We start from the raw sequence: 25,331 nt of genomic DNA, 5'->3' as shown, positions 1-25,331 counted from the left end.
AACAACAACAACAACAAAAAACTAACAACCAAACAAATCCTTTTGTAGCAACATGGATTAGAGCTGGAAAAGATCATGCTTAGTGAAATAAGCCAGAAAGAAAAGGAAAAATACCGGATGGTTTCACTCATAGCAGGAGCATAATGGACCAGGAGAGAAAATAATAAGAATAACAGCTATAGACCAGAGACATTTTGTGGGGGTGGAGAGGGGAATGGCATCAAAAACAGTGGGGGAGGGGAATGCACTGGACTATGGTGATGGCACACAGGTGATTTGGTGATGGGAAGCTCACAGGGATGAGATGGAAAAAGGCACAAAATGCTATAAAGTATTATATTGTTTTCAAAAAAAGAATTCAGTTTGTAGAGGTCTTATGTTTTCTTCCTTCTCTCTACTGCTTTGGCTATTTAACAGTAGTTTAAAAAGTGGGTAAAGGATTTGAACAGATCTTTAGAGTTAGTGGCAAAAAAATCTGTAAAACACTGAGGGGAAAGAATTGACAAGGTGACACTTAGGGGTAAGCTGGGATGATCTTTAGGCCTTATTTTCTCTCTCTCTCTCTCGCTCTCTCTCTTTTTTTTTTTTTTTAACATTTTAGAAGGATAGGTTTATTGTAGGTCTATTAGCAGAAGGAGAAAACAGAGAGGTGCTTGTATAGTCATAGGTGGGCAGGAGAGCTGCCCCTTCTCTTTTACTAACAGAAAATATTTTGTGAAAAGAAACCTTGTTTTCTGTTTTATAAGGGTACTTTAACCAAGACTTGAGTGTGGAGAGAAGCTTTATCTTCTCCAGGGCAGTCCTACTTCTTTAGAACTGAAATGCTCCCTACCTGCTCCAGGTGGAAGACAGCTGCTGAAATTCTTTGCACACGCTCCACAGTCTTTTCTGGATTGGAAGGTTCGTCACTCTTCAAAACATCTTTGTAGAGGTTTAGTTGCCACTTTACAGCTGGATCATCAGACTGAAAATTGAAGCACATGTAAGATCATTTATATCTCTTATTAGAAAAGCCTTGTACACCTACCCTAGTATCAGAAGTCTTTCCTCTTTGCCTCTCTTTCATTTTCTTTGTTATCCTTACTGGGACATTGTGTATATCACATAAGAACTTCTCTTTCTTACTCATATATCTCCTAACTCTTTTGTCTTATTTTCCAAGCTGTACTCTTGGAAAGCCATTCTAATTTCTTAAAGCAATCCTCCAATTCATAGTCTCTTTTAAGCTATAACTACCTTTATTTTTTAACCCAATAAATCATATTTTTATTTCCCTATGTTATGTTTGTAATCTCTATGAGGGTCTTCTCCAATCCTATCATCCTTCTCCTTTAAAAAACTGATGTGAGGCCTTGCTTTATGAATTTTATTACTACCGTTACCTCTTTAAGTATCTCAACAAACTAATTTATTTTGAAATCCTCTTTAGAGTTTCCTGGGCTTGAGTCTTTTTCCACATATAGATATTCTCTTACTACTACCTCTAGAGTGTGGATACTCTTCAAGTGGTTTCAAAGTTGTTTATGCAGGAGATTAATGGATTTCAAGCTAATTTTATCTAAGTTTCTTGCTCTGATTTATTCTCAGAATGGGTGATTAGGTATCACACCCTTTTTCCTCTAAGTTTATTAAAAATGCTGATCTCTAAAATATGTATCTGGTCCCAAAACTCAGTTTTCCCAATTATATCAACTTCTCATTACTATGACTTAATGTTTTTTTCTGGAACTGGACATTTCTTTAAATTTCCTTTTTGGTAACATATTTAGTGCATCATTCCTATATACCTGGGATGAAAGTAGAGGCTATTTGTGTCAGCTTAGTCTTCTATCTTAGGACATAAGGCATTTGAATAAAAAATTGTTCAGATTCATAGATGTAAAAAAATCTCAGTCTTTATAAAATTCTGTCTCTTTTCTTGGGGAGGGAAAGGCAAACAAACAAAACAAAACCAGAATTTAAGGGCAGAAATTTAGTCCTGCCAATTAAACACAAGTACTCAGAGAGTTTTTTAGAACATATTAAAAAAAATGAGTAAGCTGAGAGGCAGGATAACACCCGGCAGTGAGAAGGCCCGTGAGGTTTTTCATTGTCTGCTAACAGCATCACCTTTTCTTGCAAGTGCAAATTATTCCGCAGGTGTTCCTTGACTTCTTCATCTGTGTCCCTCTGTGGAAAGAGATGTTCAGTTTATTCCTAGAGATCACTATGGACATGTAAAGTAGGGTGAAGCTAATATTTTGAAGCACTGGCATCCCACTCTGCCTCTTCCTCCAGCCAGTGTGAATTCTCACTGAAAAAGGGGAATCCCCAAGGAGGGCTTCCTGGGGTCTGTCTCGGGAGAAACACTGAACATGCAACAGAAGGAAACTCCCCGAGTCTGTGAGAGTTTGTGTCCTTGGCTTCTACCTTCTCCTCCCTTTCAGGAAGAGTTCATCTGGTAAAGGAGGAGGAGGTTTCAGAGGTGAACCCAATGCACTGGGCTGATCTTTGGAGTGCAATGGGCAGTTTCTCTGGGATATTTATGGCAACAACAAATTAGAGGCTTGTCCCAAACTGTACCTGCTGACTCTCAAGCCACCTTTAAAATGTGTTACGTTCGTTTCTTTTCATCTGCCCCCATCACTACCCCTTACAAGGAGGGCTATTCCTCCTTGTAAGGTGCGCCTGTCATCTCCATCCCCAAATTACATGCTCAGAGCAGATGGGTGACTTACATAGCTGTACCGTGATTTTGCAAGGGAGATCAGCTCCTGATCGCCTGGGGTGCACATATTCAAACCAATGGGCAGCATCTTCTTGAGTGCTGCCACAATGAGGGAGGTCTGAATGGAATACAAGTCTCCCCTCCGCTTTGTCTTCTTCCGTTCCTGGTCCTGTCCTCCAGACTGGGAGATGGGGTTGAAACAAATAGAGCAGTTCAGTGATTCTCTGAGAGAAACTGTCACACCTCAGAGGCAGCCTGCCTTCTGTGGCCCTCTCAGTACAGTCAGGCCTTACTACATTTCAAAGGACAATAAAAGGAGTGTGTTAAAGACAGTCAGGTGGCCACAAAAGACCAGCACTGACCCTGGGCCTCTGCTGTGCACATGCACACAAAACCACATAACCACGCACATACCACAGACACAGACACATACAGTCAGTTGCTCATTCACTTCTGGACCAAATAAACTGGTGTTTTTGAGGTCATTCTTTGTTTTTGATTTTTCCAAAAGGAATGACTGATAATGGACAAAATGACTATTGAAAAAGAAGTGTGAATCCTTTTGCTGGGGGAGGGAAATGATGTCGGCAGACATGTAAAAGAGCATCGACCACAGAATTTTTTTATTCTGGGACTGAAGCTAGTATTTTGGAGCACTGGCATCCCACTCTGCCTCTAACTCCAGCCAGTGTGAATTCTCACAGAAGAAGGGGAATCCCCAAGGAGGGCTTCTTGGGATCTGTCTGGGGAGAAACGCTGAGCATGCAACAGAATGGAACTCCCCAAGTCTGTGAGAGTTTGTGTCCTTGGTTTCTACCTTCTCCTCGCTTTCAGGAAGAGTTCATCTGGCAAAGGAGGAGGAGGTTTCAGAGGTGAACCCAAAGCACTGGGCTTTGGCAGCTGCAGCAACTGAAAATCCTTAGCATGGTGGGTGAGGGTGGGCTCATGAAATAAGGTGTTGTGAGGACATGACTTTCATGACATAAGGTGCTGTAAGAGCAAAGTTACCCACGTGGTACTCATTTACAGACACCTCCCAGCCAAACAGGAAGGTTGGGTAGGGAGAAGCAGAGAGTGAAACCAGGCCCTGTGAGGGGTGACCTGGGGCTCCCCCAAGCTTCGCTCTACAAGGTGCTCATGGAGCTTCTGCAGCAATGAGGCAGCACTCCTGTAGTTATGACCTACAGACATAGGCTTAGGAGCAGGGAGAGGCCAGGTGCTTCTTCTGAAACTGGCATGTAAAACCTGGGATCCTGGGCTGGAGCAGAACTTAGGAGGGGTTGGCTTTCTGAGAGAAGAGAAGGGTCAGATTTAACAGTGACTTGGGGCTGATCTTTTAAAATTACTTCCCAAAGTGGGCAACACTTATTCACTGACACTCTTAAAATGAATGTGATTTCTTTGGCCTGGCTTGTGAAAAATGCATCACAGAAACCACAGCAAAGCCCCTGACTGTCAAACAGTACTAGAACACTCTACTGGTTGCTGGGGCACTGTGTGCCAGTGTTCCAACATAGCAGGCCCAGGACACTGGGGGTGGGGACGGGGGAAGGTGGGGAAATGTGTGATGGGGGGCAGGGAGCAATGTCTTAGAGGAGAAGGCTGTCTGGGTTCCAGAACACAGTGAAAAGGCAAAACTGGTTGAGGCACAGAGCACAGAATTCTAGCTCTCATTTACCAGTCTGGAGCGTTTCGTTCCATGTTGCACCATCAGGTATAGAATCCTGAAGGTTGTATTTAAGGCAAATTTATAGTTTAAATTACCCTTAAAAGGAGAAAACCGGATTTTCTGCATACAAAATATGTGGTCTTGTGTATGTAAAAATGTAAAATGCAAATAGCAACATGTCCCATACAAAACCTAACTATGGAGATGATACAATTTTAACAATTCCTTGCTTTCCTTTTTATTTGGCTGGTTTCATGTTGTTCTCGTCACAAATGCTGCATATATGATGTTGTGACTCCAATGTTTCTGCTACGTAAACACTTCTAATTTCCCCAATAATTCTGAGATACAAATAAGTCAGTTATATGTATGAGAACTTGATGCTCAGGGAAGTTAAGTGATTTTTCCGAGGTCCAGTAAGCATCTGGGCCACCATCCAGATCCACGTCTCTCTGGCATGGTTCCATTTCCCTTTTATTACTAAGAACTACTTATGACCTGGTTCCGCACCTTTCCCTTTCTCCACCATACGCTGTAGGGCAGCAGGTATAGGACAATGGCAACGGATGCACATGATACAGAGAAATATTTCCAAGTAAAGAAATGTATATATGGGCGACTAGAAAACTGTGTCAGGGTTTATCAGACCATATGCCTATTTTGTGCAAAAAGCTCATGGTTATCTATTGATGTGAAATTCTGAATTTTAGTCCTTGCAAAACTCTTCATGGAGCCTTGCACAAGGAGAACATGTTGTATGTGAAAAGGCTAGCACCAGGAGAGCAGCTAGCATTCTGACCCTGAGTGCCACATCAGAGTGGCCAGTTTCCTGGGCCTCACAACACTGACAGACCCCTCTCTCTGTCAGTGTTCTGGCTGCATTGTGGGCAGCTGGGGGGAAGGGAGCAGAGATAGCAAGGAGACCTCGGTTAGGGTGAGGCTTGGCTGGCTTCCCCGGCTTCCCCATTCCAAGAGTGGGTGGGCCTACATTCACTCTTTGACAGGCAGTTGTCTTCCCTGGAGCAGGCTTGGGAGACCTCCAGGTGAGAAAATCCATTATTCACTACCCCCATGGTGATCACAGTGCAGAGGGGGGCCAGAGCCTGGCACCTCTAATACTAGGACAGAAAAGACACGTCATGCATTTGACCTGTACCTTTACTTGCATGGCCTGTGTGGAAAGACAAAAGAAAAGAAACAAGGAGAAGAGTCAGTCAGTAAAAGCAGGGGTCCAAGGTATTAGGTACCACATGTTAGTTACCACACCGTAGCCTCAGTCTCTCAGCTAACACAACAGAAACTCAACTGTTCGGGAAACCGCTTGAGCATGGCATGAAGAGCAAGTAGGAGGTTAGGATGGAGGTTAATTTGGTCATAATGACAGGTGCAAACCAAGCAATTTACCGAGGAGGCCAAGTCACCTCAGACCAGCCTTCCAGAGTATGTGGACCTTCAGACCTAGTGGTCTTCAGACATGGTCCCACACACAAACTCCTTAGAGCTGAAGTCTTTCCCCCTTTACCACCTCCTGTCACTTGGGTGAGTGGTAGACAATCTTATAGATAATCAAAAACCTTATTTTCTTTCTTTCTTCTACCCATCACATCATCACTTCTAGAATATCTATGGTAACAAAAAGAAGTGAGCAAAGAGGAGCAATGTATGTGCTTCTACTTAAAGGAGAAAAAAAAAACACTTTTTTTTTTTTTTACTTTAGGAATATTCTAAGAGGCTCAGGATCACCCCCACAAGCTACAGGGTGACGCATCTCCCTTCTTGTGCCTGTGACTTTTATTCATTTTTTTTTTCTTTTTGTGCCTGTGACTTTGGCGGTCAGAGGTTCCTATATGCTACTGGCTCCAATTTTATTCTTTTATCATATATCCCTGGAATGAATTAGCCTAATGCATTTGCCGAATGCTAGAGATGCATTCTATTGGATAAAAATATGTAAAGTTGGCTGAAACTTTGTTTTCTAGTCAGAAATTTGTGAATTTCCATACCTTCAAAATAATTTTATTTCTACACATTTAATCATCAGTAATTCATCCTCTAACAACTTACTTTATGTAAGGATTTTAGAACAAAACATACTTCTAGGGGATGAGGGAGTTTGAGGAGGACACCACTTCTACCCTGGGGTGTTGTACTGAGAGCCCAGGTCAAGGTTCCTGAACAAAGGCCAACCCACATGCACAGAGGTGGTAGAGAAGAGACAAATGAACACAATATTAGATGTTAGAGGAAGAGGAAAAAGTGAGCCTGGGATTGAGAAAGCAAGTGAGAGCAAAAGAAGGAAGACAGTGAGAGAAAGGAGGAGGGGGGAGGGGGAAAAGAAGTGGAGCTAAGGAGAAGTAAAGGAGCAGTACATTGTACAATTCAGAGAGAAAGACTGATAGTTGTAACCGTGTTAAGAGCAAAAAGAAATCCAAGGAAAAAGAAAAATGTTGTTAGGGTGGAGGGAAAGAGAGACAGAGGAAAGTGAGCAACGGAAAAGGTTGGAGCAAGGAGAAAGCTCACATGCATAATTCTGAATACTCTTGGAAAACTCAAAGGTAGCTACTAAATGCTTCCCTGTCTTTTCCAATATGCTGAAATAATTCTCCACAAGGCAGAGTGACTTTAGACAATGAGGTATTCTAATTTCCTGCATCACAACTCTTTCATTGTTTATTGTCTTGGTCAAGGAGCTGGATTTCTTGGGCTAAACACATTCTAACTTACCATTCCCTTCCGAGGAAGCTGCTGCCATTTTTCAGAAAACAAAACAAGTTTAAAAACAAAAAAAACACTCACTCAGCTTAGTCACGTTTTGCTTAACATATTTGCAGACTGGTGTTAAATCAACAAAATATACAATAAGCTCTCAAAATAATCTGTTTTAGCTGCCAGAAAAATGGCCTATATTTGCAATTATACTGTTTCAGTATCTCAAACATGAACAGTGAGGCACACTGTATATTCCCCCCTTCCCCACTTCCTTTCCATTTGCCATGGCATGTGCAGTGGGTGTGGTCATGCAGCATTCCAGTCCATGTATCTCTGCAAAGGATGCCAAGTGCCCCAAGGCATTGGAAATAAAAGCAAGCACAAGTGACAAGTGACCATTCAGATCAGGTAGTAGAGAACATGTGTGATTTCAGGGAGGCCAAGGCAATTAGGGTTCAACTGGTCATAAGGAATACTACTCTCCTCTCTGCTTCTCAATATCAGAAATGGCCATAAGTTGCTATTTATTAAAGGTCTGCCATCTTGGTCTGAAATTATCTATGGTGTTTATGAGATACTATCTTCTTGAAATGCAGTCTGAAACTGCAAGGAATCAGGTAGCATGAGCAACTTCATTCTACAGGTTGGTAAATTGGGGCCTGGAGAAGTTAAGTGAATGATGCAAGGTCATACATAGGCAACAAGATAGGAATTAGTTTCCTTTCAATCTCTAGTCCTATTTACTACTACTACACTTTATGTCTGAACCTAGGCAATAGGAACAATATGAATATGTTGAGTATGGCAACATTTAGCACCTAGGTAGTGCCTTCATATCTTTTACATTGTAACTTTGAACCTATCCTATGTTGCTCAGAAAAAATTGGCATATAATGTCAATGAAAGTGAAATAAAAGTGTTCCTATCAACTAACCCCGCCATCAGGGAAGAGGCACAGATTTTGAATAAGATCATCCTCTGACAAAACAAACATGCTGTTTTCCCCATTCAGTAATGTGAAATACCAAAATTTCAGGTTAGTTTGTTAGTAGATTAGTATTGAAATGTCATACTCTGTCACTTCATTTCTTTCCAAGTAAAAACCCAAGGATGCTAAGTCCACTCTTTGCCATTTCTGCTCCTCTGGGATTTAAGTCTTGAATCACAGACATTTCCATGGATTTAAGTCTTGAATCAAAGACATTTCCATAGCTTGATAATTACAATAGATGCTAACTGGGTCAGTCCTGATCCAATGGAAGGCATGGGACCGGCCTAGAATTCATTGACTTTCTCTAGGTAAATGGAGTCAAAGGAGAGATTGTGATGGTTATAAAAACCTTCAGAGGGAGTTTAAAATAGCAATTCAGGTAGTAGAAGTCTGATTAATCCTACCGTGCATAATTTGAATGAGTAGCATATGTGCTTGCCAAATGTTGACTGCAAAAAAAAACTTTAGATAATCAAATAAAAATTATCTAAAGCACAAAAGGATCCACCACATCTAATGTTCCTCTGTAGTAAAGATTTATCTAGAAAGTGAACATATACTATTGATCTCTACTTCATATGCGCACATTTAGCAAATTTCACTGGGAAGTATACACTAAATTTTAAAACTCAAGTCAATTTTTAGATGCTGGAAGAAGTGGTAGTGTCAACATAACAAAAAGATGGAAAGAGCAGAACATTCCAAGTGATTGCAGCTGACCAGAGCTAGCCTCCCTTGGTGATGTTTTGGGTGATGACAGTTCTATTCTGGGTGTTATTCTGGCCCCTTGTCTGTTCCACATACACAGGTTTTCCATCCCCAATAGTTATTTGGAAAGATCCCCCAAAGGCTTTGCTACAAACCTATGGTTATCATCTTTCCAGAACTGATTTTCACTTCTGAGGAGTCCCCATGCACACTCCACCTTCACGTTCCTCAAAGGCAGCACTGTACTAGCAATGAAAGAGATGGACTTCTCAGGCTTTACATGTCACACTTGACACAGTCAACCCTCATCATCACGGCACACTTCTTGGGGCAACAGTCATAACAGTTGGTAGCAAGACATTACGTTTATGTCAGCCTTGCTTCTCTATGTACACCTGAAGGCGTGTTTGTGGATTCTTTCCAATCAAAATACTGAAGCCTGAATATGTATAGCTGATGTGGGAGGAGATGAGAGGACAGTCCCCTCTCCTACATTCCTGCTACATTCCCTCATAGGTTACTCTTTTATAGACTGCTGTCTGGGAGCACTCTTTCAAGTATTTCCTTTTGGGAGATGGACAAATATTTGGATTTCTGGATGCAACTCACATGGAAAAATAAACAGAAGGCATTAAGAGGTCAGCATAGCTGAAGTAAAACAGCTATTATTTCATATATAAGGCAAGGCAAGCTTACTGTAAGAAATAATGATGAAATCTTTAAATCAAGGTAATTTCTTCATAATTAATCAAAAGGTGATGCTAGGTATGTATATTTTTGTGTCTTCACCACACAGGAAGTATTTCTACATTAAAATGATAGAGAGCAGCTTTTGTTTGGAAGACCTCTCAAATGCCTTAGGCAAGTCTTGAATCTTCAACTTGTTGACATACAAACAGCTGTTTATTCATAAAATGTAATGACCATGCTTATTTGACCAGCAGTTCCTTCTGGCTCATTCTCAAAGAAACAACAGTAGAGACTGTTGGTTTTTGTGGTTTGACCTAAATGCAATACAGAGCTAATCCCTTCACATGTCCAAGATACATAGCTTAGGCAAGATAGAAATCGTTGGAGTTGATTTCTAAGGACTTACTTTTGACATCTTGCTTTTGCTGTCTCCAGTTAAAAATGCCAAATTATTAATTTCATTCTGAATCACAAAATTTTGCTCTTCCCTCTTGAAGTTCTAAGTTGGGGCAAAATAAGAAAAGCAAATATTACCAGAAAGTTTTCCAAGGTCTGTACCTCCAAATCCAGGCCTGCCTATGTCCTTACATGAGATTTACACCACAGGATGAAGACCTCTGCCACCATGCGGAAGAGCTGGTCGGAGTCAGCATCGGGGCTTTTGAGCCAGCTAGATCTGGGTTGAGAGGAAATGAACATGCATGTGGAAAATCAGTGATGATTAAAACAGTCATATTCTAAAATTTATACCAATATCAGACACACACATTTTTCCACATTAAACTGCACTTAAATTTAAAACAATTTTCAGAGAAACTAAAAATAAAGTACTTTGTTATATGCTTAAATACAGGCATGTAATCACTGTGGATATTTCTGAAAGACCTAGACTAAACATTTTCCATTTCATCAAAGTATTCAAGGATTGCTTTAGCAAACAAATATCGAAATCAACTCTTCAGATTGTTAGAGGTAGCCTTTTTCTTCTTTAAAATACAGTGCTAGCAAGGCTAGCAAAGTCTTGGCCACTAAAATATCTAATTTCATCATTGACATTTGTCATTATCAAGAGTGTAGAAATTTTGAGCACTCTAAACTGCGTAGGACTCATGTCTTTTCCTTTAAAGCCAGCTTTATTAAGGAAATTCATAAAACAATTAGGTTTTCCATGGTTATTTGAAGATTTGGGGCAAACTTCAAACATCTATGCCTCTGAAATGGTCTGGAAATTTCCTATAAGTAGATTTCGCTTATTATTATTATTTTATTATTTTTTAAAACCAGGCTAAGTTAAGAGATTTCACAGTTGCAGCAAGAAGGATAAATAGAGTTCAATCTTTCTATAAAGTTTTCTGGCTCCTAAGTACCTTACACATTTGAAAGTATATATTGGAAAGTTTGTATAAGTTAGATTTCAAGTATCTCCATAGAATGATGCTGTGGAAATTAAACTGTCTATTGTCTTAAGTTAAAGAAAAAAGTGATTTTCCCAAAGTTGTGAAAAGGTCAGTGTCCCTTTGGTAGATAGAGGGTAATTGGACTGAGTTTCCCTAAGTAGCCAGTACCTCCTAGCTTTTTGTGGGGAGCACCAGGCTGAGAAAGAAGGCCAAGATTAATGAGGCCAAGACTATTTGTGGGTCCCTTCTCATCTCCTGAATTTCTTACTGCCTTGAAGTCTAGCCTCAGTTTTATTCTTCTCTCCTTGTTTCCACATAAACTAGCTCCATCTTTATATGGCAGACACTACAACTCATCTACAAATACTCGTCCTCTGCTTCCTTAGGAACAAAACCCTTTTTCAGGATGGCACTATGTCCTGCTAATGATCACATTACCCAGCCCCATGGAGGAACAGTCAAGTTCTGATCAATGAAACAGAAGAGGAAATTGGTGGAGAGGCTTGCTGGAGTAATTCTCTAAAAAGGGATCAGGTAGCTGAAGGTGCCCTTTTGCTCTGCCCATGTTGCTTCCTGTTTCCTCTCTGAGATGAAAATATGATGACTTCAACTCTAATTACATATGACTCCATAAAGTAACTTCGAAGATGGAAGTCACTGTGAAGGGCAGGAAGACAGAGGAGGGAAAGGGGAAAGTCTCTTAACAGGAGCATATCCTGGACGGGATAGCTTTGGACTTTTTTTTTTTATTACAAAGTTTATTTTTACATCATTTTGCACATTTTTTTTTTCCATCTCGATTGTAATCCCCGCGGGTTTCCCATCACCATATCACCCCTGTGCCACCACCATAGTCCCGTGCATTTCCCTCCCTCCCCCCCCCCGGTTTTGATCCCATTCCCCACTCAGAATGTCTCTGGTATATGGTTGTTCATTATTTTTGTTATTTTCTCGCCTGGTCCATTATACTCCTGCTATGAGTGAAACCATCCGGTATTTTTCTTTCTCTTTCTGACTTATCTCACTAAGCATGATCTTTTCCAGCTCCATCCAAGTTGCTGCAAAAGACATGTGTTTCTCTTTTTTGGTTGCTGAGTAATATTCCATTGTATATATGTACCACATCTTTTTTATCCAGTCATCTATGTTTGGGCATTTGGGCTGCTTCCATGTTTTTCCAATTGTAAATAAAGCAGCAATAAACATGGGGGTACAAGTATCTTTTTCAATCAGTGTTTTTGTGTCTTTTGGGTAGTTACCTAGGAGTGAGATTGCTGGGTCGTAGGGAAGCTCCAGCAGTTTGAGGAAACTCCAAACAGTTTTCCATAGTGTTTGTACTAGTTTGCATTCCCACCAGCAATGCAGGAGAGTTCCTTTTTCTCCACATCCTCACTAACATTTGTTGTTGCTAGTTGTTTGGAGATGTGCCATTCTCACTGGGATGAGGTGGTATCTCATTGTGGTTTTAATTTGCATCTCCCTTCTTACGAGTGATGTTGAACATTTTTTCATATGCCTGTTGGCCATCTGCATTTCCTCTTTGGAGAAGTGTTTTTTAGCTCTACTGCCCATTTTTTGATGGGGTTGTTTACTTTATTTTTGTTGAGTTTCATCAGTTCTCCATATATTTTTGTGATCAATAGCTTTGGACTTCTTTTATGTGTGAGGGTCAACTTAAAATTGTTTGAGCCCTCGTAGTCAGGGATCCATGAATGACTGCCAAATGTAACCCAAACTTGAGGCTTGAGATTGGCAATGCTTCTTCATTTCTTTCATATTGATTTTTCAATAGTGCTTTTTCAGGTACAAGTGTCAAGTTTTATCAGAACTGCAAGATGTTCATGACTTAGTATTTTGATTTAATGAGCTTTGCAGGCTTGCGTCATGCTGTGGGGAGGGGTGATGGGTCACAGCCTATCTTCCCAAAAAAAAAAATGTAGTCACAGAGGGTGTGAGTAATGGGAGACTGCAAACATTTTTGTAAGTATTTCCTCTCAAGAGACAGGTAGGCATTTGGGTCCCTTTCCCTTCATATGGGAGGGAAGTTTCAGCTCAATGAATTCAGTTTTCATTACACTTCTAAGAGGCAAAGCTTGACTTCTGCTGAGGTCATTCCTTCTGGTTGGTGTAACTGAGGAATACTTCACTAAATGTTTTCCCCCAGACACACAAATTTTCTGTATCTCTCTCTAGTCAGTTGAAGTTGGTAACTGGGGAGAAGAGAAGATCCTATCATGACCTCACCTACTTGTTTACTTCTAAGTGTTGAGTATTTCTGATGATCAGAAAGGAGCAGTCGTTGCCTCATGCAGGGAAATTTATTGAACCTATGTGGATTTATACCTCTTGCATGAGCAGATGGGGAGCGGGTCTGCCCTGTTCTAGTAGCCTGACTCTGGAGCTCCTCCTCATTTCTGGTCAGCTTCAGGCTGACCACCTAAGGTTTTTCCTCAGAACTGTGTTTCAGATGGTGAATAAACTTGAAACACTGCCACAACAGGGTTAAAGTAAGTACAAAGGTTTAATCAGACGAGGTCAAAAAGATGAGGACAAGATGGCACTTTTCAATATTTAACAGCTGCCACAAGAAAGACAATCAATTGCATGGCTATAACTGGCAACATCAGAGTCCATGGGAAGGAGTTACAGATTTAAGCTCAAAATGGTTCAAACTGAAACTCATACGGGAGTGTACTCAAGGAAAAGCTGTACCCATTGTGTGTAATTGTGGTGGATAATCGAAGGGGGGGAAATGTAATGCTGAGAAAAGAAAGGGGATATTTAGCGATCCAATTAGAGGTAAGATGAGGTGACCACTAATATACCTGCCAACTCTACAATTCCATAATTACAAGTCAGCTAGTTCATTTGATTGAAGAAAAGACCTAAAGTAGGTAGATGCACACATACAAGGAAAAAGGCTTTCTGAGAAGGCTCAGATGACCATCATGCTCCTGGTGTTCAGGAAAGAACAGGCAGAAAAGTGGGGATGAATGAATTAATGATGATTTCAAAGCTCTCTGATATTGCCATTTTTAGCAACTGTCAAACATTGTGCAAGTGGAACACACTCTGTCTTGAGTCTTGGTCATCAGTAATGCAATGCAATTAAAGAGCTATTCCAGGAGCAAACTTACTCTACTTTCATTTGTTTTTACTCCAAGCTCTTACAAATGCCTTCTCTTAACAGTTAACAAAAGTATATTATCAGAATGACAAAAGCTATAACCTTTAAAGCAGGGCTTCTTTAAGAAGGTAAGTAGTTTTCCATAGGTAAGTATAGTATTATAAATACACCCCTGCCCACACTATAAATACACATCTGTGTTTGGTTTGTCTAAGGTCTTTATTTTAAAATGCTAAACATAAGTAATCTTAAGTAAATGATTTGAAATATGAAGCATAATTCAGCCTATAAAATAAATGCTAAAATAGGCAAAACAGATGTATTTCTTCCTGTGAAAAAATAACACACTAGCCAAAAAATTACTAATGTTCTCCCATCCCTTCAATATTTACAATGGAATATTTAAAGTAAACTTTCCCAAATTTGAGATCTTTCAATTTAAAAAGGATGTATTATAATGAAGTATCTCCTTAATGTGACATCCCTCCGTCCTCCACCACCTGGACCAATAATTCTTTTTTCCTTTATTTGTGGGCACAAACCTATGTCCTCACTTCCCTTGCTATCCAGCTTAAATTGTTCTTTAATTTTTAAAAGTTATTTATTTAGGGCCCTCCCTGGTGGTGCAGCGGGTTAAAGCACAGCACAAAGAAGCTTAAATCACTTCTGCATGAGTTTGATTCTCGCCTGCCCCGAAGGTGATCCACATGGCGAGGCGACCTCTCCTGACCTGCCCGCTGCTCCCCTCAGCAGTTTACTTCATTGATCTGCCTGTTCTGTACCCCACTCTGTCTCTGGTGAATCCTCTCACCCTCTGCATCTCTGACCTGTACCCCAGTTCTGTGCGAATAAATAAATAAATCTTTAAAAAAAAGTTATTTATTTATACATACAAGAACTGGGGTATTGGCCAGAGGTGCAGGGGAAGGGTGAGAGGATCCACCAGAGACATAGTGGGGAGCAGAACAGGAAGATTCACTGAAATACACTGCTGAGGGGAGCAATGGGTGAGTCAGGAGTGGTCTTTTGCACTATGTGTGTCATCTCCCTGGCCAGGATTGAACTGGTGCTGTAGTGGCTGCAGATTGCTTCAAAGCACAGTACTTTAACCCACTATGCCATCAGGGAGGGCGCCAGCTTAAATTCTGTGCCCCATTTTTATGATAATCTTCTTAAACACACCCTTAACTCTCTACCTCATTTTCTCTGACATACTCACTTTGTAAAACCCCTCTCCTGGTTAAATCCAACTCACTTCCTACCCTAGGAAAGTCCCTATCAATTGAACTAGTTGGAGAAAAAGACAACCTGCTGATGGGTCTCACCTTAAATTCATGACCAAAGATTCAAGTGGAGCCTTCAATGCTGCCTGGCAACCAAATTGTATTTCCTTGCTCCACCTGCTCTTCTATTCTACCTCATAGTGTCTCATTACTTCTCAAAATTTCAAGTACCCTCTCCCCCTCCTGAGTCTCAGCTGATGACCTGTTTCCTACTTCACTAAGAAAATGGAGACACTAGGAAAAGGACATCTATAGCCCTCCATCCATAGACACTGATGGATGTAGTTACATCTAAATGTGCATATACATACACTCAGACATATCTATATACATGTCTATCAGCCTGGGCCACCAAGCTTGCTGCCCTTCTTCTTTTTGATGTTAATGAACAATCTAAAGTTGACCCTTAACACCAACGTGGCTCAAAAACATTGCTTTAAAAATTCTCTCTCATGCTTACATGGTCAGTTTCTTCCTCTCTTTCCTATTAACAAAGAAGTGAGCTGAGAAGTCTTCCATCTGAAAAACCTCTCATACTTCTGTTTCCAGCTAGCAGTCCAATTTTCTATTCCCCTTTATGTAAAATTCCTTGGATAAATTGTCCATTTTGTTTTCTCCAAGTCCTTTTCTCCTGTTCTCTTCCAACCTACTTCAAAGAAGCTTTCATTTTCAAACTGCCCTACTGAAAATAATCTCAAGGTCACTGATGCCCTTCATTTATCATCTTTTCTTCTGAAAAGGTGAAACTGGTACCCAGGACACATAGTCATTTGGGTTCCTTTTGTCTTGTTATACCCAGTAGGCCTGTCTCATATGCTGGTTCTTTCTCTTTTGCCCAATCTCTAAATTTTGGAAAGTATAAGGCATTATTCTTTGGAACTCCTCTCACTCCCTTGATCTTTTATCTATCTTACTCATTCTTATGGTTCATAAAATGTGTTGCCACTTTGTAAATGACTCCCAAATACTCATGTCTACACTAATCTTTCTGAAATTTGAACTCAAATTCAAACTCAACTTTTATACTGAAATTTTCCCTTTTTGTATTGAATGAGCAACTTATATTATATTTAATATGTTCAAAATTGACCATCTACTCATCTCCTAAAACACTTTGGTACCCACAACCTTACACAATTCAACTGTTCAAAAATTCACCCTTCTACCTGCCCAGAATCATCTTGGATTCTCCCCTTTTTTCTTGTTCTCAGTCTGGAAGTCCCAAGAGCTGTCCCTTCAAAATATACACAGATGTGACATTTCCTGTCAGCTTTCATTGTCCCAGCCACCATAATTTTTTTGTTTTTGTAAAACTGAGGTAATATTGTTCCTTCACAGCACTATATGTGATTTAGAAGTACAAGTTTACAGCTTTTCAGATTGTATTATCCAACCACACCCAACATCAAGGTACTCATAATTCCCTGCCATAGTCCATTGGAACACCCTCCATACTACAGATTTCTAGAGTTTGGTTTCATTTTGTCTGTTCCAGTATTCCAAATATGAAGGAAATAATCTGGTATTTTTTTCCTGTTGACTTACTTTGTTTAGCCTAATCCCCTCCAGTTCCATCTGTGTTGTTGCAAATGGCAAGATTTCATCTTTTTAAAAACTGAGTAGTATTGCATTGTGTCTATATGGACACTGTATGTGTGTATACATATGTACACATATATATCTTCTTAATCTATTCATGCATCATTAGATACTTAATTTTTCATATTAGTTAAAACTGAAAACTTTTCCTTTAAGATCAGGTATAAGAAAAGGATATCCACTTTCACCACTACTATTCAACATAGTATTGGCCATCCTATTCAGAACGACTAGGCAAAACAAAGATATAAAAGTAATTCGAATTTGGAAAGGAGTAAAACTATAACTATTTATAGATAACATAATACACATAAAACTCTAACAACCACATAAAAAGAATTAGAAACAATAAGTTGGTACAGTGGCATGCTTCAAAATCAATACATAAAAGTCAGTTCTGAGTTCCTATATGCAAACAGCAAGCTAAAAGAGAAATAAATCAAAGAAAATAATTCCATTTATTATTACATCAAAAAGAATTAAATATCTAGGAATAAACTCGACAAACAAGGTGAGACACATATGTAGTAAAAACTATAAGACATTGTTAAAGAAAAGATATCACAAAGAAATAGAAAGATATTCCCTGTTCATGGATTAGAAGAATTAACATTGTTAAAATGTCCATTTTACCCAATACACAAGATTCAATGTAGCCTTTATCAAAGTTTCAATGGCACTATTCAAAGAAATAGAACAGATATTACTGAAATTACATGGAGTCATGAAAGACTCCAAATAGCCAAAGAAGTCTTGATAAATAGCCAAAAAACAGTTTTGAAAAAAAAGAGTGAACATATCACACCCCCAGACTTCAAATTATACTACAAAGCTATAGTAATTAAAAAATATGGTACTGGAATAAAAACAGACATGCAAGCCAAAGGAGTAGAACTGAGAGCCCATAAATGAGCCCACATTTACATATTCATTTGGGACAAAGGACCCAAAGCAAACACTGAAGGAAAGGTTTTTTTTTTTAACAAATGGTACTGGGAAAATAAGACAGCGACATACACAAGAGTGAAATTAGACCATTGTTTCACACCATACACTACAACTAACTGAAAATAAATTAAAGAATTGGATGGAAGTCCTGAAACCATAACATACATAGAAGAAAACCTAGGCAAAATACTCCAAAATACTGGTTTTGGGGATGTCTTCCCAACTGCAAGGGAAACAGAAACAAAACAAACAAATGGGACTACATCAAATTGAAAACTCTGCAGAGCAAAGAAAGGAGCTTTAAAATGAAAAAATACCCTACCAAATGGAAGAAAATATTTGTACGTCATACATCAAAGAAGAGGCTAGTATTTAAGATCTACAAAGAAATCATACAACTCAATAAAAAAATACAAACAACCTTATCAAAAATGGAAAATCTGAATAGAAACATCTCTAAAGAAACAGAGATGGCCAATAGGCACATGAAAAAATGCTCACCATCACTTATGATCAGTGAAATACAAATAAAAACCACAATGAGATAGCACATCACATCTGTGAAAATGGCCCATCCAAAAGATCAGAAGCAAGTGTTGGTGAGGATATGGACACATGCTGTGTATGATATGTGAACTGATCCAGCTCCTCTGGAAAGCAGTGTGGAGTTTTCTCAAAACATTAAAGTAGATCAACCATATGATTCATCAATTCACTTCTAAGTAGAAGAATGCAGAAGTATTTCTTGTGTCAAAAGACAAATCACATAAAATTTGCCATTAGTGAATTTTAGTATTTTCATAAGTGGGCAATCACTATCTAGTTACAGAGTATTTTTGAGGGCCACAAAAGGAAACTGCAATTCTGTTAAGCAGAATTCCTCACTTCCTCCCATTCCCCACTTCCTCCAGACTCTGATACTCACTAATGAGCTCTTGATGAGCTTACTGGGAGCCCACAACCAGACTCCTCACTGCCTTATTTGCACAGAGTTCACAGAGTTCAAAGAGTGAAGTGGATAATATGACAAGTTAGCTTAACACTCCGCCAACTTGTCATCTCATTGAGAGAAAAAACTGGTCTTCCTGATGGCCCCAAGGCCCTGTACTCTTGGCCCTGTTGCCACTTCAACGTCCTCTCACCTCCTTCAGGTCTTTGCTCAAGTGCTGCTTTCTCAATAATTTGCTCTTTAAACCTGAGAATCCAGTCCACCCTGGCACTCCCAATTCCCTTTCCCATGCTCTGTATACATGTTTCGTCTATTGTCTGTGATCCCCAACTCCCATCAGATGCAAGTTCCCTGGCTAGACATCTTTTTGCTCATTTCTGGCCCCTGCTGCCTGATACTCGGCTAAGTATCTGTTGAGTGGATGTGTGATTGAACAGCAGAGAGTCAGAGTTGGTCACTGCTATCCTCACTTAGCCAACTCCCTCTGGTACCTGTAAGGATGGAAGGCCTGACTGTATCTCTGATCACAGATGCACTAGTCAAAGAAAGTACTTTCTAGATAGCCAGGTATTAGTAGGGGAAGAGCGTGCTGGTAGCTGGCAGGTAACATAACCCCAAGATCATCTTATTGTGCTGTTAGCAGGCATTCCCAAACCTCGTCTCCCTCCTACCTGTTATTGTCCACGTAGCGAATTAGCATGGGGTAGAAGGCATAGAGGTCTCTGCAGAGGATGGCAAACTCATCCAGGATGAGGAGTTCCGCCTCCTGCGTGTCTCCTTTGCCATCAGCTTTTAGTTGCTCCTCTTCCTGCACAGTCTTGACCGCCTTTTTTTTCAGCTTCTCCAGAGTTGGGATGAAGTGGCTCCTCAGCAGGTCAGGCCTGGCTTTACTGATGATTGGCTGGGCATATACTGTTAGCAAACAAAGGACCTCTTTTTCATTTCACATGTTATGATAACTGGTAAGTGGAAAGAAGTGATAATGAAAGGTGAGGCTATGGAAACCCATTAACTTAAGATGGGACCTGCCCTTGCTTCATTAATCTTCACTTGGTGCTGCCCTCCTATGAAGCCACAGTTGGGTGGGATGATGGTAAAGGGCCACAGAAGGAGATGATCCCCATTCCTGCTTTCTTCTGCAGGCCACAGGGACCCCTTGCCACCTCTGAATTCCACATGAATGCATGACATTTATCATACCTCTCAGTTCTTCGTAACTGACTATATTTTGTGTCATCTGTCATCTTATTGTGCATTTATGTTGGCTTTGGCTCACTAGCCAGATGGAAGGAAGACTTCCTGTTCATCATAACCAGCACTCTACTGAATCTGGAGTAGGCACTTAATTTAGGCATTCTGGTTATGTAACAGGGTGGCCCCTAGGAAAAGGGGAAGTTCCAGGTTCCCTGCCCCACCCAGGAGGGTGGAGCTGAGCAGAGAAAAAGGAGAAAGGAGAAGAAGGAGAAGGAGGCTGGATGGAGAACAAGAAGGAGACCTGAGGAAGCCACATGGAGCAGCAAACATGTGAGGAAGAAACCGGGCTTGTTTCCTGACCCTGGACTGGTTAAGGCAGATGTGGGTGAGAGACATGCAGGGAGGTGACTATGGCAGTGTTTATATTGATTTTGATGTTGCTCTTTTCCTCCCAGATTTGTCTGGCCATTTCTGACCCTTTTCCATGGTCCGGGCCAGAGGTGCTTTAGTCTTGTGGCAGCTTTCAGGCCTTGCTTTGAGCCAATCCCTTTTGGGCTGACTTTTGCCCACGAGGGGATGGGTAACTTCAGGTGTTTGATTTTGAAGTTATATTCTTTGTGTATATTTACTGTATTAAAGTCCCTTTTTCATTAAAGTTTTATATGTTTTGTCTTGATGCGGCGGATGGCAGAACCCACTTAGAGCAGGCAGGTTTGGGGCTTCAGGGGTGCCCCTCTCTCCCTGTCCTGTAACAGATTTGGTGTCCTGTAACAATTATAGAAAAATATGAAGAATACATGAACCCAGCTAAGCCTTGAGCATTTGTGAACTGCAACCTACTTCATGGAGGCGTCTCTGAGCACCGAGAAGGCATATAATCTATGACCACTGTAGTGAACTGTACTAGAGGCTGGGGCTATTGCTAGGAGTTAGTGAGCAGAAGCAAACCATGAATGGAACTTCATGAAGTATTCCACTGGTCTAACTTATAATAAAGAACATCAGAGTATTTATAAAAAATGTGAAATAAAATTAATAGGTTCACTGTATTTCAAGGTTCTTTTAGCTTTTAGCATTTCAAAAGAAATGCTCAAAAAAGGAAATGCTCAGAAAAGGAAATTGTTTGCATTCCAGCAATTTTTTAAAGTCCCAGTTTTCCTTATTTTTTTTTTTACTGTACCAAAAGGATGTTTTTAGAAAAAAAAGATGACAATAGCCCTCTGCTGGGTCGCACTATCAAGAAGTAGAAGACTAGGAGCACTAGGAAGGCTTGCATTTTATACTCCACCCTTTAACGAAGGGCATGCCTGCCTTGAAGTAATCATCAGAATAGGTGTTCCAGAAATGGATGATTTGTGATTACTATTTAAAATAGATTGTTTAGCCACCAGGAATTACGTGACCTGGATGAATGGGATCTGGATTCATTGGTGGGAATCACGGCTAAGTTCAGTTCCCATCAATGCCCTTCTGCTGTGGTATCCTTCCTCTCTGTACCTCCAGAGCATTAGAGCAGCTAGGCCACTGATCATTCCCCTTTCTGAAATTGAAATCCATAAATCAGCACATATAAACCTTTGTGCCAGACCTATAATAGGGCTAACAGGTAAGAAAGGAATACCAGTTTACTTTCTCATGTTCACACAGGCCAATATATCTAATAGCAATCGACATCCAAAATATTTATGGTTTTGATTTCTGTCTTTCTGAGACAGGAAGGGGGTGGAAACTTTTTTTCCTTAACCTTTCAGGGGAACATCTATTTGTTTGTCCAGGGAAGTCAATACCTGGATTGGACTACTACTTACCTTTGACCTTATTACTGAGTTTCCTGGCCTCAGGGATTATGTGAATGAAGCTGTGACAGTGGAGTTGTCCATCTACCTGTAGTTCTACTTAAGACAGTGACTTTGCCTTAATTTCCATCTTCATTGACTCTGACACACAGGGCATTAAATATTCAGTTTTCTGACTCTAAATATGCTTATTCATTTTGTAAGTCTTTCCTTTTGTGAGGTAGCTTAAGGAACAGAATATCAGCTAATAACACTGATTAAGAGCCTACGATAAGCAAGGACCCTAGAAGAATAAAGAAAAAAGAGCCAAAAAAAAAAAAAAAAGCTGCTGTGAATTAATCTGTGTTGTACAAAACAACAAGTGAATACAAAAGCAGAGTATTTGTCCTTAATGTGGCATTAGGGTGCTATAGTACAGCTCAGACAGAAGTAGTTTTATACATGCAGAAAACACACAGGAACACTTACTAAGAAAATACAGACCACTATAATTGTAAGAGCATACTGAGTTTTCAAGTAGCCAAAGAAAATAAAGCAATGACCGTAAATGAGGCAGTGCTTACCAGGAAGGACATCCTGGAGACTTCAAGGGCCTGGATTAGTTGGGGAGTGGTGCAGGCACATTTGCTAAGGGAAGGAAACTACATTGACTCTTGATGGCTAAATACCTGGCACAAGGTGTGTGGAAAGGGGAATGACGTAAAGCTAGACCGGAGATGAAAAGAGCATCCCGGCTTCTTGGTACCAGGTGTGGAGGGAATTGGGGAGAAAAGGTACCTGCAATGCGCTTCATCCAGGAGGCCTCATCGATGCCCAGGTTGTTGTTGATGATCTTCAGAATGTTCCCCAGGATGACACTGAGGTGTTCAGAAGTGATCTTGGTGCACCAAGGACCTGTGCTTGGTGGCAGGTGCTCAGGGCCCCGCTCCCACCAGTAGGACAGGTAGTTGCAGAGCATGGGCAAGATCACCTCAATGACATGGGGCATCTCTGTGTAGCGGGCCCCTGATTCAGCCAGTGTGTTGATTTCTTTCATCAGTCCTTCCAGCTGTGGGATGTCAGGACACATCTCCTCCACTGTATCTGGCATTCCCAGAACTGACCGAGAGGGAAAGGAAGAGCAGAGGGACAGAAATTCAAAAGCACAAAAAGGAAACCTTCTCCCACTTCTGTGTACTCATCTTTGGATATAAGTTTCTATCCCAGAACCTCAGATGAGTAAGCAGTGGATGTAGGGGAGCTTCTCTCCCTCTGTTGTCACTGTAAAAATTGCAGCTTTCAGAGATTGCATTATCTGCAATCTCTGATGTCATATAAGGGTTAAAACCCTTATGTATAAGGTTAAAAGGGCATTGTAAAGGCACAGATGAAGCACATTTCTTAAGACTTTATTGTGATAAAGTCAGTCTTCTCCCCCATTGTCCTAGTCTCAGTGCATACACTGTGGAGAAGGCAATACTAGAAGAATAGCAACTAGCCAGTGTTTGACTGCTAACTCATGGTTTAATCATATGGATCATGTGTACTATTTAGAAAAGGAAGCAGAAAAGTTGGGCAGGAAGGTGGCAGAGTGAAGTTGTTAGGCTCACCCAAACTCAGAGGAGATATGGAAAAAGACTGAATTCAAGCAAACAGTCCTGGAAAGGCCTATGGAAATTAAAAAAAAAAAAAAAAAAAGAAGGTAATGAAAACCTGGAGCAGCTAAATTCAGAAATAAGAGCTAAATAGTATAGATGATCTAAATAAAGTTCAGGACCTTAATAGCAGACAAACAAAGCAATAGAGATAATTAATAAACTTGAAACACAATACTGAAGAAAACAGAAATAGAACAAGATAGAGAAAAAAGAATTAAAAAAATTGTAAAGAGTGTAAGTGTGCTTTAAAGAGAAATTTAAAGAGAAATAATATCTATGCCACAGGGATCATTGAAAGAGAAGAGAAAGAGGAAGGCACAGAAAGTCTATTTAAAGAAATAATCAGTGAAAACATTGTGCTCCAAGAAGCCCACAGTGTTCTAAACAAAATAAGACCAGATTGACATACATCAAGATACATAGTAAAGAACCAGTGATTAGAATATTAAAAATATTCAAAGGAAAAAAGGTAATGGAACACTAATCAGACTATCAACAGATTTTTCAACAGAAACATTATAAGCAAGAAGGGACTAGAGAGATACATTCAAAGTACTTAAAAAAAAAAAGACTTCGGCCCTCCCTGGTGGCGCAGCCGGTTAAAGCACAGCACTGAGAATCTGAAGCCACTTCCGCATGAGTTCAATTCCCGCCTGCCCCGGAGCCAGACCTCTCCTGACCCGCCCACTGCTTCCCTCAGCAGTGTACTTCGTCGATCTGCCTGTTCTGCTCCCCACTCTGTCTCTGGTGAAGCCTCTCACCGCCCCTGAGCCTCTGGCCTGTACCCCAGTTCTGTATGCACAAATAAATAAATAACTCTTTAAAAAAAAAAAAAAGACTTCTAGTCTAGCATCCTTTATGACAAAATTATCAAGACAGAAGGAAGAGTAAGACTGTCACTAAAAAGCAAAAAGTATAAGGAGTTATCAACACCAAATCATACATGAAGGAAATCCTAAAAGGGTTATTATAAATCAATAGAACAATCAATATCAAATTTCAACATGGAGAAGAGGAAAGTGACAATGTGGTCCATTAGAATAAGTTAGAGAATAGATTGCTGAAAGGTCACACAAATAATCCATTATACACTGACCTCAGTAGAATCCTCAAATGAAAATAATAGACATAACACATGTAACAATGGAAATCGCAACTAGACAGAACAAAATAGAAAGCCCTAAAAAAAAGACAAACCAAAGTAAAAACATAAAATGTCAATGAACACTTACATCTCAGTAGTCACCTTTAAATAAATGGTTTGAACTGATCAGTCAAAAGATGTAGTAGCTCAATGGATTTTAAAACAAAGCCCAACCTTGTGCTATTTATGCAAAATTTATCTTCCCAACAAAGATAAGCAATACTTAGAACTAAAGGTTAGATGATGGTTACAAAAACAAATGACAACTAAAAAATATCAGGAACATTTAAAGAGAAAACAATAAATAGAATCAAAACTGAAAGAGGAGAGATCATTATGGGCAACACAAAAATACAAAGATTGTAAGAAATTACTGTGGACAACTGTATGCCAACACATTTAAAAACCTTGAAGAAGCAGATAAATTTCTTATCAACATAATTTACCAAAAATAACCCAGGAAGAAACAGATGAGTTCAACAAACCAATCACAAACATGGAAATTCAAACAGTATTAAAAATTCTGAAAAATTAAAGCCCAGAACCAGATGGCTTTAGAAATGAGTTTAAAGAACTAATGCCCATCTTGGTCAAACTGCTTCTAAATATACAAGAAGAAAAAATCCTCCTGAATACATTTTATGATGCCAACATTACCTTAATACTAAAACCAATGATAGCACAAGAAAATTATAGACTAGTATTCTTGATGAACATTGATGCAAAAATTTTCAACAAAATGCTAGCAAATTGAACTCAATAGTATATCACAAATATTATATA

The 25,331-nt window shown here is 39.9% G+C and overlaps 1 protein-coding gene across 1 annotated transcript in view; it reads right to left on the bottom strand.

Moving 5' to 3' along the window:
- Positions 1–25,331, bottom strand: part of RYR3 (ryanodine receptor 3) — a 358,818-nt gene that overhangs the window by 46,609 nt on the left and 286,878 nt on the right. The window contains exons 66-73 of the mRNA XM_004687571.2: positions 22,545–22,865; positions 19,449–19,689; positions 10,063–10,150; positions 9,881–9,973; positions 5,533–5,547; positions 2,718–2,888; positions 2,110–2,169; positions 833–964 (exon numbers count right to left, since the gene is read on the bottom strand). Of these exons, the coding sequence (XP_004687628.1) occupies positions 833–964; positions 2,110–2,169; positions 2,718–2,888; positions 5,533–5,547; positions 9,881–9,973; positions 10,063–10,150; positions 19,449–19,689; positions 22,545–22,865 (1,121 nt within the window). The remainder of the gene's footprint in view (positions 1–832; positions 965–2,109; positions 2,170–2,717; positions 2,889–5,532; positions 5,548–9,880; positions 9,974–10,062; positions 10,151–19,448; positions 19,690–22,544; positions 22,866–25,331) is intronic.

Source organism: Condylura cristata, unplaced genomic scaffold (assembly GCF_000260355.1).
Source record: "Condylura cristata isolate star-nosed mole 26May11 unplaced genomic scaffold, ConCri1.0 scaffold00023, whole genome shotgun sequence".
Taxonomy (NCBI): domain Eukaryota; kingdom Metazoa; phylum Chordata; class Mammalia; order Eulipotyphla; family Talpidae; genus Condylura; species Condylura cristata.
This window is presented reverse-complemented; position numbering and strand designations above follow the sequence as displayed.